Raw genomic sequence first — 12,458 nt, forward strand, 5'->3', positions numbered from 1 at the left:
AAACATGAAGAAGAGGAGGAGAAGGAGGAACATGAAGAAGAGGAGGAGGAAGATGAGGAAGAGGAGGAGGAGAAAGAGGAGGGAGAGGAAGAAGAGGGGAGGAGGAGGAAGATGAAGAAGAGGAGGAGGAGGAAGTGAAAGAAGAAGAGGAAGAAGAAGAGGAGGAGGAGGAAGAGGAGGAGGAAGAGGAGGGAGAGGAAGAAGAAGGAGGAGGGAGAGGAAGAAGAGTAGGAGGAGGAAGAGGAAGAAGAGTAGGAGGAGGAAGAGGAGGAGGAGGAGGAGGGAGAGGAAGAAGAGGAAGAAAAGGAATAGAAAGAAGAGGAAGAGGAAGGGGAGGAGGAAATTAAGAGATGACACATATGAGGGGGGAGAGAGATCGAGGGAGGAGACAGAGAGAACATAAAACAACCAGTGAGGGCGAGATACTGGTCATGGTGGAGGAGAGACAATGAAATGAGTAGGAGGAGGAGAGACAATGAAATGAGTAGGAGGAGGAGAGACAATGAAATGAGTAGGAGGAGGAGAGACAATGAAATGAGTAGGAGGAGGAGAGACAATGAAATGAGTAGGAGGAGGAGAGACAATGAAATGAGGAGGAGGAGGAGAGACAATGAAATGAGGAGGAGGAGGAGAGACAATTAAATGAGTAGGAGGAGGAGAGACAATGAAATGAGTAGGAGGAGGAGAGACAATGAAATGAGGAGGAGGAGGAGAGAAAATGAAATGAGTAGGAGGAGGAGAGAAAATGAAATGAGTAGGAGGAGGAGAGACAATGAAATGAGGAGGAGGAGGAGAGACAATGAAATGAGTAGGAGGAGGAGAGACAATGAAATGAGTAGGAGGAGGAGAGACAATGAAATGAGTAGGAGGAGGAGAGACAATGAAATGAGGAGGAGGAGGAGAGACAATGAAATGAGGAGGAGGAGGAGAGACAATGAAATGAGTAGGAGGAGGAGAGACAATGAAATGAGTAGGAGGAGGAGAGACAATGAAATGAGTAGGAGGAGGAGAGACAATGAAATGAGTAGGAGGAGGAGAGACAATGAAATGAGTAGGAGGAGGAGAGACAATGAAATGAGGAGGAGGAGAGACAATGAAATGAGTAGGAGGAGGAGAGACAATGAAATGAGTAGGAGGAGGAGAGACAATGAAATGAGTAGGAGGAGGAGAGACAATGAAATGAGTAGGAGGAGGAGAGACAATGAAATGAGTAGGAGGAGGAGAGACAATGAAATGAGTAGGAGGAGGAGAGACAATGAAATGAGTAGGAGGAGGAGAGACAATGAAATGAGTAGGAGGAGAGACAATGAAATGAGGAGGAGGAGGAGAGACAATGAAATGAGTAGGAGGAGGAGAGACAATGAATTGAGTAGGAGGAGGAGAGACAATGAAATGAGGAGGAGGAGGAGAGACAATGAAATGAGGAGGAGGAGGAGAGACAATGAAATGAGTAGGAGGAGGAGAGACAATGAAATGAGTAGGAGTAGGAGAGACAATGAAATGAGTAGGAGGAGGAGAGACAATGAAATGAGTAGGAGGAGGAGAGACAATGAAATGAGTAGGAGGAGGAGAGACAATGAAATGAGTAGGAGGAGGAGAGACAATGAAATGAGGAGGAGGAGGAGGAGGAAGAGAGACAATGAAATGAGGAGGAGGAGAGACAATGAAATGAGTAGGAGGAGGAGAGACAATAAAATGAGGAGGAGGAGGAGGAGGAGGAGAGACAATGAAATGAGGAGGAGGAGGAGAGACAATGAAATGAGGAGGAGGAGGAGAGACAATGAAATGAGTAGGAGGAGGAGGAGGAGGAGAGACAATGAAATGAGTAGGAGGAGGAGAGACAATGAAATGAGTAGAAGGAGGAGAGACAATGAAATGAGTAGGAGGAGGAGAGACAATGAAATGAGTAGGAGGAGGAGAGACAATGAAATGAGTAGGAGGAGGAGAGACAATGAAATGAGTAGGAGGAGGAGAGACAATGAAATGAGTAGGAGGAGGAGAGACAATGAAATGAGGAGGAGGAGGAGAGACAATGAAATGAGGAGGAGGAGGAGGAGGAGGAGAGACAATGAAATGAGGAGGAGGAGGAGAGACAATGAAATGAGTAGGAGGAGGAGAGACAATGAAATGAGGAGGAGGAGGAGGAGAGACAATGAAATGAGGAGGAGGAGGAAAAGGAGGAGGAGAGACAATGAAATGAGGAGGAGGAGGAGGGGGAGGAGGAGGAGGAGGAGGAGGAGGAGGAGGAGGAGGAGGAGGAGACAATGAAATGAGTAGGAGGAGGAGGAGGAGGAGGAGGAGGAGGAGGAGGGGTCAGTTCTTTGTTGTTGTTGTCGCTGTTTGTTTTGTGGTTGTTTGCGTGTTTTGTTTTTTGTCCTTCAGTCTCTCATCACTACGTCAAGACACCACCATCATCATCATCACCATCATCATCACAGAGTCATGCAGCTTCACTACTATCGGGTCAAACCCAGCCATGCGATTTGATTGGCAGATCAAAGCAGGAAGACAAAGCTGGCAGCAGCCAATCATGGAGCGGAGGCAGTGGTGAGGGGGCGGGGTTTGGGAAAGATTAGGGTCTGTGGCCTGGAAGTAGACACCTATAAAGGTAAGTCGCAGCGGCTGCGGGGCCGGGGGCGAGAGAGCGTAGTCCTGTGGGTGAAGATAGCCAGCTGATTCTCTTGCCTTGCTTCAGGTCACGGCCACACAGACTCCATACAGCAGCCATACACAGCGTCCATACAGCAGCCATACACAGACTCCATACAGCAGCCATACACAGCGTCCATACAGCTGCCATACACAGCGTCCATACAGCTGCCATACACAGACTCCATACAGCAGCCATACACAGACTCCATACAACAGCCATACACAGTGTCCATACAGCAGCCATACACAGCGTCCATACAGCAGCCATACACAGACTCCATACAGCAGCCATACACAGCGTCCATACAGCAGCCATACACAGACTCCATACAGCAGCCATACACAGACTCCATACAGCAGCCATACACAGCGTCCATACAGCAGCCATACACAGCGTCCATACAGCAGCCATACACAGCGTCCATACAGCAGCCATACACAGCGTCTCCATACAGCAGCCATACACAGCGTCCATACAGCAGCCATACACAGCGTCCATACAGCTGCCATACAGCCATACACAGCGTCCATACAGCAGCCATACACAGACTCCATACAGCAGCCATACACAGCGTCCATACAGCTGCCATACACAGCGTCCATACAGCAGCCATACACAGCGTCCATACAGCAGCCATACACAGCGTCTCCATACAGCAGCCATACACAGCGTCCATACAGCAGCCATACACAGCGTCCATACAGCAGCCATACACAGCGTCTCCATACAGCAGCCATACACAGCGTCCATACAGCAGCCATACACAGCGTCCATACCGCCAGCTAATGTTCTCTTACTGCAGCTCAGCCCAACACAGCTCAGCCCAACACAGCTCAGCTCAGCCCAGCATATTCCAGCCCCTGTACGGCCAGTAAGGACTGAATTAGAGTACCTTTATCTCTGATACCCCACCAACTACTCTGTATGCATGTGATACGGAGGCCGTCCTCACCTGCACACACACACACACACACACACACACACACACACACACACACACACACACACACACACACACACACACACACACACACACACACAGACACACACACACACAGAAAGAGACTCCAAGAGCATGTCCACTGTACACACTGAGATCCACAAACACAGAGAAACTGATGAACACTTGATGAAACTGAAAAATTAATTTCTACTGACTATAACCCTGAACATCCTCTATATCTCTCTACCAACTATGAGGAAACGAAATATAAAACGTATTCCAAATGAACACAGCACCCCTGTAATGTGGGTAATCTGACTACCATTCTCTAGAAACTGGACATTGACTTGTGTCAAAAACAGCAACTGAGATGATTGCATGGTCTAGATTAGTGACTAGACATTGATTTGTGGTAAAAAAACTAAAACTGAATGACATGAGAAAAGACCACAGTAAACGCTACTGGGACTAATGACTAATGTGCAATCCAAAGTAACAATTAGAAAACAACAAAGCACTAAAATTTGCTCAAAGAAAGTCAAAACATCTTCAATTGAAAATGAAAGCACATGAACAGAACCTTCCTTATGGGTAAACTTGTGCCAGCAAATGTAAAAAGAGAGAGTCAAAAGTACCATATTTCACTTGTTGTCAGGAATCCTGGTGGTGCTATGAATGGGACTAGAGAGAATAAAGGCCTCTGTCTGTCTGAGTACCATGGGCTGCTATGTCTCTCTGTTCTGTACCAAGACTGCTTGTTCTGTTGTTCTGTTGACTCTACTGAAATATAATCATCTCTAGAAGGGCCTTTGAGCCCTTAACCGTGGCAATTTGACTAGTAAACTCATTGGTACACTCGCCAGGTCACCCATTTTGGCATTATTGACTTGAATGGGAAGGCCCGTTCTATTCATTTTAGTTCTGTTGGTTTGGACTCACCCCGTCAGTGCCTGGCTGCAGCTGTCCGTTGATGCTGGCCGTACGGAAAGGTGAGTGGGTGGACAGGCGTTTGTCCCACTCGCTCTGCCGCGGCTCTGGAACAGACTCCATGAAGCTTCTCTTCAGCTCACTGATACTGGTGTGGTGACGCATGATCTCTGCCTGGGTCTTATCCAGGTCCTGGGAGGAGGGAGAGGGGGGAGGGACAGAGAGTAGAATGGGTAGAGAGAGGAGGGATGGACAGAGAGGGGGGAGGGAGAGTAGGAAGGGTGGAGAGATGTGGGAGGGACAGGGGAGGAAGGGACAGGGGAGGGAGGGCGAGACAGAGCGGTATGGGATGAGCGAGAAAGAGAGAGAGTGGGAGGTGGACAGAGGGTATGGCGGGGAGAGGAGGGAGAGAAAGAGAGAGAAAGGAGGGGTGGAGATTGGGAGGGTGAGAAAGAAAAAGAGAGACAGGGAGCAGAGGAGAAGTGCATGATAGATAAAGTAGAGACGGGGGATAGTTTAAGAGGATAAGGGGAAGGCAGAAAGAGATAGCAAGGAAGGGCGAAAGGGTGAAGCCCCCAGATAGGAAGGGGGGAGGGGGAAGAATGTCATTATTTGAGGTAGTGACTGGTAATGACACATTTACAAGTTTAGCAGAATGCAACATGATTGATGATTTGCTTACAATATCAAACAAAATGCAGTTGGAAGTTGGAACAGGCCTGCCCCTCTCAAAGAGGACAAACAACATGACAACAGACTAACAGGTCTTAGTCCATCCAGACCACATGATGTCCTATAGACAAACAACATGACAACAGACTAACAGGTCTTAGTCCATCCAGACCACATGATGTCCTATAGACAAACAACATGACAACAACAGACTAACAGGTCTTAGTCCATCCAGACCACATGATGTCCTATAGACAAACAACATGACAACAGACTAACAGGTCTTAGTCCATCCAGACCACATGATGTCCTATAGACAAACAACATGACAACAGACTAACAGGTCTTAGTCCATCCAGACCACATGATGTCCTATAGACAAACAACATGAACAACAGACTAACAGGTCTTAGTCCATCCAGACCACATGATGTCCTATAGACAAACAACATGACAACAGACTAACAGGTCTTAGTCCATCCAGACCACATGATGTCCTATAGACAAACAACATGACAACAGACTAACAGGTCTTAGTCCATCCAGACCACATGATGTCCTATAGACAAACAACATGACAACAACAGACTAACAGGTCTTAGTCCATCCAGACCACATGATGTCCTATTGACAAACAACATGACAACAGACTAACAGGTCTTAGTCCATCCAGACCACATGATGTCCTATAGACAAACAACATGACAACAGACTAACAGGTCTTAGTCCATCCAGACCACATGATGTCCTATAGACAAACAACATGACAACAGACTAACAGGTCTTAGTCCATCCAGACCACATGATGTCCTATAGACAAACAACATGACAACAGACTAACAGGTCTTAGTCCATCCAGACCACATGATGTCCTATAGACAAACAACATGACAACAGACTAACAGGTCTTAGTCCATCCAGACCACATGATGTCCTATAGACAAACAACATGACAACAGACTAACAGGTCTTAGTCCATCCAGACCACATGATGTCCTATAGACAAACAACATGACAACAACAGACTAACAGGTCTTAGTCCATCCAGACCACATGATGTCCTATAGACAAACAACATGCCAACAGACTAACAGGTCTTAGTCCATCCAGACCACATGATGTCCTATAGACAAACAACATGACAACAGACTAACAGGTCTTAGTCCATCCAGACCACATGATGTCCTATAGACAAACAACATGACAACAGACTAACAGGTCTTAGTCCATCCAGACCACATGATGTCCTATAGACAAACAACATGACAACAGACTAACAGGTCTTAGTCCATCCAGACCACATGATGTCCTATAGACAAACAACATGACAACAGACTAACAGGTCTTAGTCCATCCAGACCACATGATGTCCTATAGACAAACAACAGACTGTCCTGTGTTCTCTCCACTCTGTTCCCTCCTACATAGATTGAACTTTAGACGATCCATCTCTGTCTAGTATCCGTGCCAATCCATACCCATGGTGCAGAAGGTGATTGAGTAATTTACCATTACCAATCAACCACATGTTGGGATCGTGATCAGAGAGATCAAATACAACACCTATTAGATTAGATTCTCCTGGTTAATGACTATTCATAAACCACATCTGTTCTGAAGAGAATCTGCATCCCCTAGGATCTTAATTTGATCATTATTTTGTTGCTGAGAACTTTCCTGCATAGCAGGAAAAGAAAACTTGTAGGTTTAAAAAGGCGTCTTAAAGTTGGTAATTTCCACTTAAAAATGTCAGACTTGATTTGCCGTAAAACATTTTTGATCAACACCTACAAAAAAAAAAGTCCATTAATTATAATCCACATCATAATTCACATATCCTGTTGCTGAAGCATTATTTTCCAGCTGTTGCAAACGGGCTCAAATTAAGATCCTACATCTGTATATAGAGCACAGCTTTAGACCAGGGTACATAGGGAGTCCCATAGGGCTCTGGTCAAAAGAAGTGCACTATATAGGGAATATCATGCCATTTGAAACGGAGCCAGAGAGTAGAAAGGAGCTCTGAGAGGTAGACTATGGGGAGAACATTGAAGTGTCATATTTCACTACAGAGCATCGGTGTGGCTCCCTGCCAGTGAACTGGTCCCATGGTAACTGAAGCATCGGTGTGGCTCCCTGCCAGTGAACTGGTCCCATGGTAACTGAAGCATCGGTGTGGCTCCCTGCCAGTGAACTGGTCCCATGGTAACTGAAGCATCGGTGTGGCTCCCTGCCAGTGAACTGGTCCCATGGTAACTGAAGCATCGGTGTGGCTCCCTGCCAGTGAACTGGTCCCATGGTAACTGAAGCATCGGTGTGGCTCCCTGCCAGTGAACTGGTCCCATGGTAACTGAAGCATCGGTGTGGCTCCCTGCCAGTGAACTGGTCCCATGGTAACTGAAGCATCGGTGTGGCTCCCTGCCAGTGAACTGGTCCCATGGTAACTAAAGCATTGGTGTGGCTCCCTGCCAGTGAACTGGTCCCATGGTAACTGAAGCATCGGTGTGGCTCCCTGCCAGTGAACTGGTCCCATGGTAACTGAAGCATCGGTGTGGCTCCCTGCCAGTGAACTGGTCCCATGGTAACTGAAGCATCGGTGTGGCTCCCTGCCAGTGAACTGGTCCCATGGTAACTGAAGCTATCGGTGTGGCTCCCTGCCAGTGAACTGGTCCCATGGTAACTGAAGCATCGGTGTGGCTCCCTGCCAGTGAACTGGTCCCATGGTAACTGAAGCATCGGTGTGGCTCCCTGCCAGTGAACTGGTCCCATGGTAACTGAAGCATCGGTGTGGCTCCCTGCCAGTGAACTGGTCCCATGGTAACTGAAGCCTAAAACTTTTATCTGTCTGACTCAACCTGCTCTACATACAGTGCATTCGGAAAGTATTCAGACCCCTTGACTTTTTCAACATTTTGTTACGTTACAGTCCTTTATCCTAAAATGTATTAAATTAGTTGTTTTCCTCATTCAATCTACACACAATAGCCCATAACGAAAAAGCGAAAACAGGTTTAGACATTTTTGCAGAAATACTTTATTTACATAAGTATTCAGACCCTTTGCTATGAGACTCGAAATTGAGCTCAGGTGCATTCTGTTTCCATTGATCATCCTTGAGATGTTTCTACAACTTGATTGGAGTCCACCTGTGGTAAATTCAATTGATTGGACATGATTTGGAAAGGCACACACCTGTCTATATAAGGTCCCACAGTTGACAGTGCATGTCAGAGCAAAAACCAAGCCATGAGGTAGAAGGACTTGTCCGTAGAACTCAGAGACAGGATTGTGTCGAGGCACAGATCTGGGGAAGGGTACCAAAAAATATCTGCAGCATTGAAGGGCCCCAAGAACACAGTGGCCTCCATCATTCTTAAATGGAAGAAGTTTGGAACCACCAAGACTCTTCCTAGAGCTGACCGCCCAGCCAAACTGAGGAATCAGGGGAGAAGGGCCTTGGTCAGGGAGGTGACCAAGAACCCGATGGTCACTCTAACAGAGCTTCAAAGTTCCTCTGTGGAGATGGGAGAACCTTCCAGAAGGACAACCATCTCTGCAGCACTACACCAACCAGGCCTTTATGGTAGAGTGGCCAGACGGATGCCAGACGGATGCCACATGACAGCCCGCTTGGAGTTTGCCAAAAGGCACCTAAAGTACTCAGACCATCAGAAACAAGATTCTCTGGTCTGATGAAACCAAGATTGAACTCTTCAGCCTGAATGCCAAGCGTCATGTCTGGAGGAAACCTGGCACCATTGAGGGAAACATGAACAGAGCAAAGTACAGAGAGATCCTTGATGAAAATCTGCTCCAGAGCGCTCAGGACCTCAGACTGGGTCGAATGTTCACCTTCCAACAGAACATCGACCCTAAGCACACAGCCAAGACAACGCAGGAGTGGCTTCGGGACAAGTCTCAGAATGTCCTTGAGTGGCCCAGACTAAGCCCGGACTTGAACCCAATCGAACATCTCCGGAGAGATCTGATAATAGCTGTGCAGCGACGCTCTCCATCTAACCTGACAGAGCTTGAGAGGATCTGCAGAGAAGAATGAGAGAAACTCCCCAAATACAGGTGTGCCAAGCTTGTAGCGTCATACCCAAGAAGACTCAAGGCTGTAATCGCTGCCAAAGGTGCTTCAACAACATACTGAGTAAAGGGGTCTGAATACTTATGTAAAATGTGATATTTCATTTAAAAACATATTTTTTTTTATATATATATACATTTGCAAACAAAAGGAGAACTGACTCACCAGAACTAAAGCACTAACGTCACCGAACAATAACAACACTCAACTGATGCCTCTGCAACGCCACAAAAGAGAGACTGAGTCTGCAGTGGTACAGTAGACACATTCATCCATTACCCAAGCGACTAGTGCTTTTTGAGGTCGGTTTGTTTTCAGTAAGATTATTATAAAATGGTTTTCGATTGCAATAATTCTTTTTAGACATTAAATGCACTGCATTATGTGGGTTGAATGATGTAACACAGAATAAAACAATACAAGTCCCATGATGGTAGTGACTGTCCCATCACTTGCGCATCACTTATTAACCAACATTACTTTTATAAAAATATTTCAGTTGTTGTTTATATTACATATGTTTTATTTGATGACTTTATTATTTCATTCCAAGTCATCATCTCATCTCTATAATGTTGGGTTCTAACTTCACTATCTTAGACCTTACTGATCTTTTATTTATTTAACCTTTATTTCACTAGGCAGTTGATTATCTTACATGTATAATAAACTCAGCAAAAAAGAGAAAAGTCCCTTTTTCAGGACCCTGTCTTTCAAAGATAATTCGTAAAAATCCAAATAACTTCACAGATCTTCATTGTAAAGGGTTTAAACACTGTTTCCCATGCTTGTTCAATGAACCATAAACAATTAATGAACATACAGACGATAGGCAATTAAGGTCACAGTTATGAAAACTTAGGACACTAAAGAGGCCTTTCTACTGACTCTGAAAAAAAACCAAAAGAAAGATGCCCAGGGTCCCTGCTCATCTGCGTGAACGTGCCTTAGGCATGCTGAGCTTGTTGTCATTGCAGGCAATCTCAACGCTGTGCGTTACAGGGAAGACATCCTCCTCCCTCATGTGGTACCCTTCCTGCAGGCTCATCCTGACATGACCCTCCAGCTTGACAATGCCACCAGCCATACTGCTCGTGCTGTGTGTGATTTCCTGCAAGACAGGAATGTCAGTGTTCTGCCATGGCCAGCGAAGAGCCCGGATCTCAATCCAATTGAGCACGTCTGGGACCTGTTGGATCGGAGGGTGAGGGCTAGGGCCATTCCCCCAAGAAATGTCCGGAAACTTGCAGGTGCCTTGGTGGAAGATTGGGGTAACATCTCACAGCAAGAACTGGCAAATCTGGTGCAGCCCATGAGGAGGAGATGCACTGCATTACTTAATGCAGCTGGTGGCCACACCAGATACTGACTGTTACTTTTGATTTGACCCCCCCTTTGTTCAGGGATACATTATTCAATTTCTGTTAGTCACATGTCTGTGGAACTTGTTCATTTTATGTCTCCGTTGTTGAATCTTGTTATGTTCATACAAATATTTACACATGTTAAGTTTGTTGAAAATAAACGCAGTTGACAGTGAGAGGACGTTTCTTTTTTTTGCTGTTAATTGAAATGCATTCCAGGTGACTACCTCATGAAGCTGGTTGAGAGAATGCCAAGATTGTGCAAAGCTGTCATCAAGACAAAGGGTGGCTATTTGAAGAATCTCAAATATAAAATATATTATGATTTGCTTAACACTTTTTTGGTTACTACATGATTCCATGTGTGCTATTTCATAGTTTTGATGTCTTCACTATTATTCTACAATGTAGAAAATAGTAAAAATAAAGAAAGACCCCGGAATGAGTAGGTGTTCTAAAACTTTTGACCGGTAGTGTGTTGGCCCTCTGATCGGTATTGTAATCGGAACAACGTAGTCCTTTTTGAACAGACTACGGTTGATGTATCTATTTGACAAGCATTCTGAACAATAGAAATAAAGCATTTCATTGTTTACCACAGAAACTCTACTGTGGCAATTTACCGGACACTTTGTATGAATGGAAACTAATGTTGGTGTAGCCTACTGTTATTATCTCATTTGTTTCCTATTTATTTTGTCCAACAGTGTCTGATATGGTCATTTCTTACCAAGATCGGGGGTTAAACCTTCAGGCTCTGATCAGTCCCTACACCCAAAGAAGGGCACTGTGTTCATCCACCTCTGGCCTGCTGGCCCCCCTACCTCTGAGGAAGCACAGTTCCCGCTCAGCCCAGTCAAAACTGTTCGCTGCTCTGGCACCCCAATGGTGGAACAAGCTCCCTCACGACGCCAGGACAGCGGAGTCAATCACCACCTTCCAGAGACACCTGAAACCCCACCTCTTTAAGGAATACCTGGGATAGGATTAAGTAATCCTTCTAACCCCCCCCCCCCCTTCCACTGGATATCATAAGGTGAATGCACCAATTTGTAAGTCGCTTTGGATAAGAGCGTCTGCTAAATGACGTAAATGTTAAATATCCCTGGACCGTCCATATTTGACTGTCCATATTTGACTGTCCATATTTGACTGTCCATATTTGCCAGTAGACCTAACCGCTACATCACCCCAGGCCTCGATTGAACTACATTTTGACATTAGGATACACTTGGCACTTGTATGTCGAAGCCATAGTGGAGACCAATATTTACAACTACAGTTGTTGATCCATTTCTGTACATCTGAATGTAGCAGTGATAGTGTCTAGGTCTATAGCGTTTGAGAGAAAATTATTTTGATAGCAACCCCCCGATCCCAATGACTTGACTGCCCCCGCATGGTCAGAAAGAGAACATCTCTTTTCAGAGAATCACAAGATACATTTTTTTTATTTAATGATACAGCAGGAAAATTCTCAGCGGCAAAAGAGTGATCAAGTTAAGGTCCAACTTCTGTATATAATGTATTATAAACTGGGTGGTTCGAGCGCTGAATGCTGATTGGCTGACAGCCGTGGTATATCAGACTGTATACCATGGGTATGACAAAACACTTATTCTTACTGCTCTAATTACGTTGGTAACCAGTATATAATAGCAATAATGAACCACAGGGGTTTGTGGTATATGGCCAATATACCACGGCTAAGGGCTGTATGCAAGCACTTCTTGTTGCGTCGTACTTTAAGAACAGCCCTTAGTCGTGGTATATTGGCCATATACCACAGCCTCTCGGGCTCTATTG

General features: G+C 45.5%; 1 protein-coding gene across 9 annotated transcripts in view; it reads right to left on the bottom strand.

The window, feature by feature from the left end:
• The window catches only part of epb41a (erythrocyte membrane protein band 4.1a), a 127,850-nt gene that overhangs the window by 25,384 nt on the left and 90,008 nt on the right, over window positions 1–12,458 (bottom strand). For all 9 annotated transcript variants that reach the window (XM_045695028.1, XM_045695030.1, XM_045695033.1 and 6 more), the window contains one exon: window positions 4,536–4,715. In XM_045695028.1, the coding sequence (XP_045550984.1) occupies window positions 4,536–4,715 (180 nt within the window). The remainder of the gene's footprint in view (window positions 1–4,535; window positions 4,716–12,458) is intronic.

The sequence above is a fragment of the Salmo salar genome, chromosome ssa14, assembly GCF_905237065.1.
Source record: "Salmo salar chromosome ssa14, Ssal_v3.1, whole genome shotgun sequence".
Lineage (NCBI taxonomy): Eukaryota > Metazoa > Chordata > Actinopteri > Salmoniformes > Salmonidae > Salmo > Salmo salar.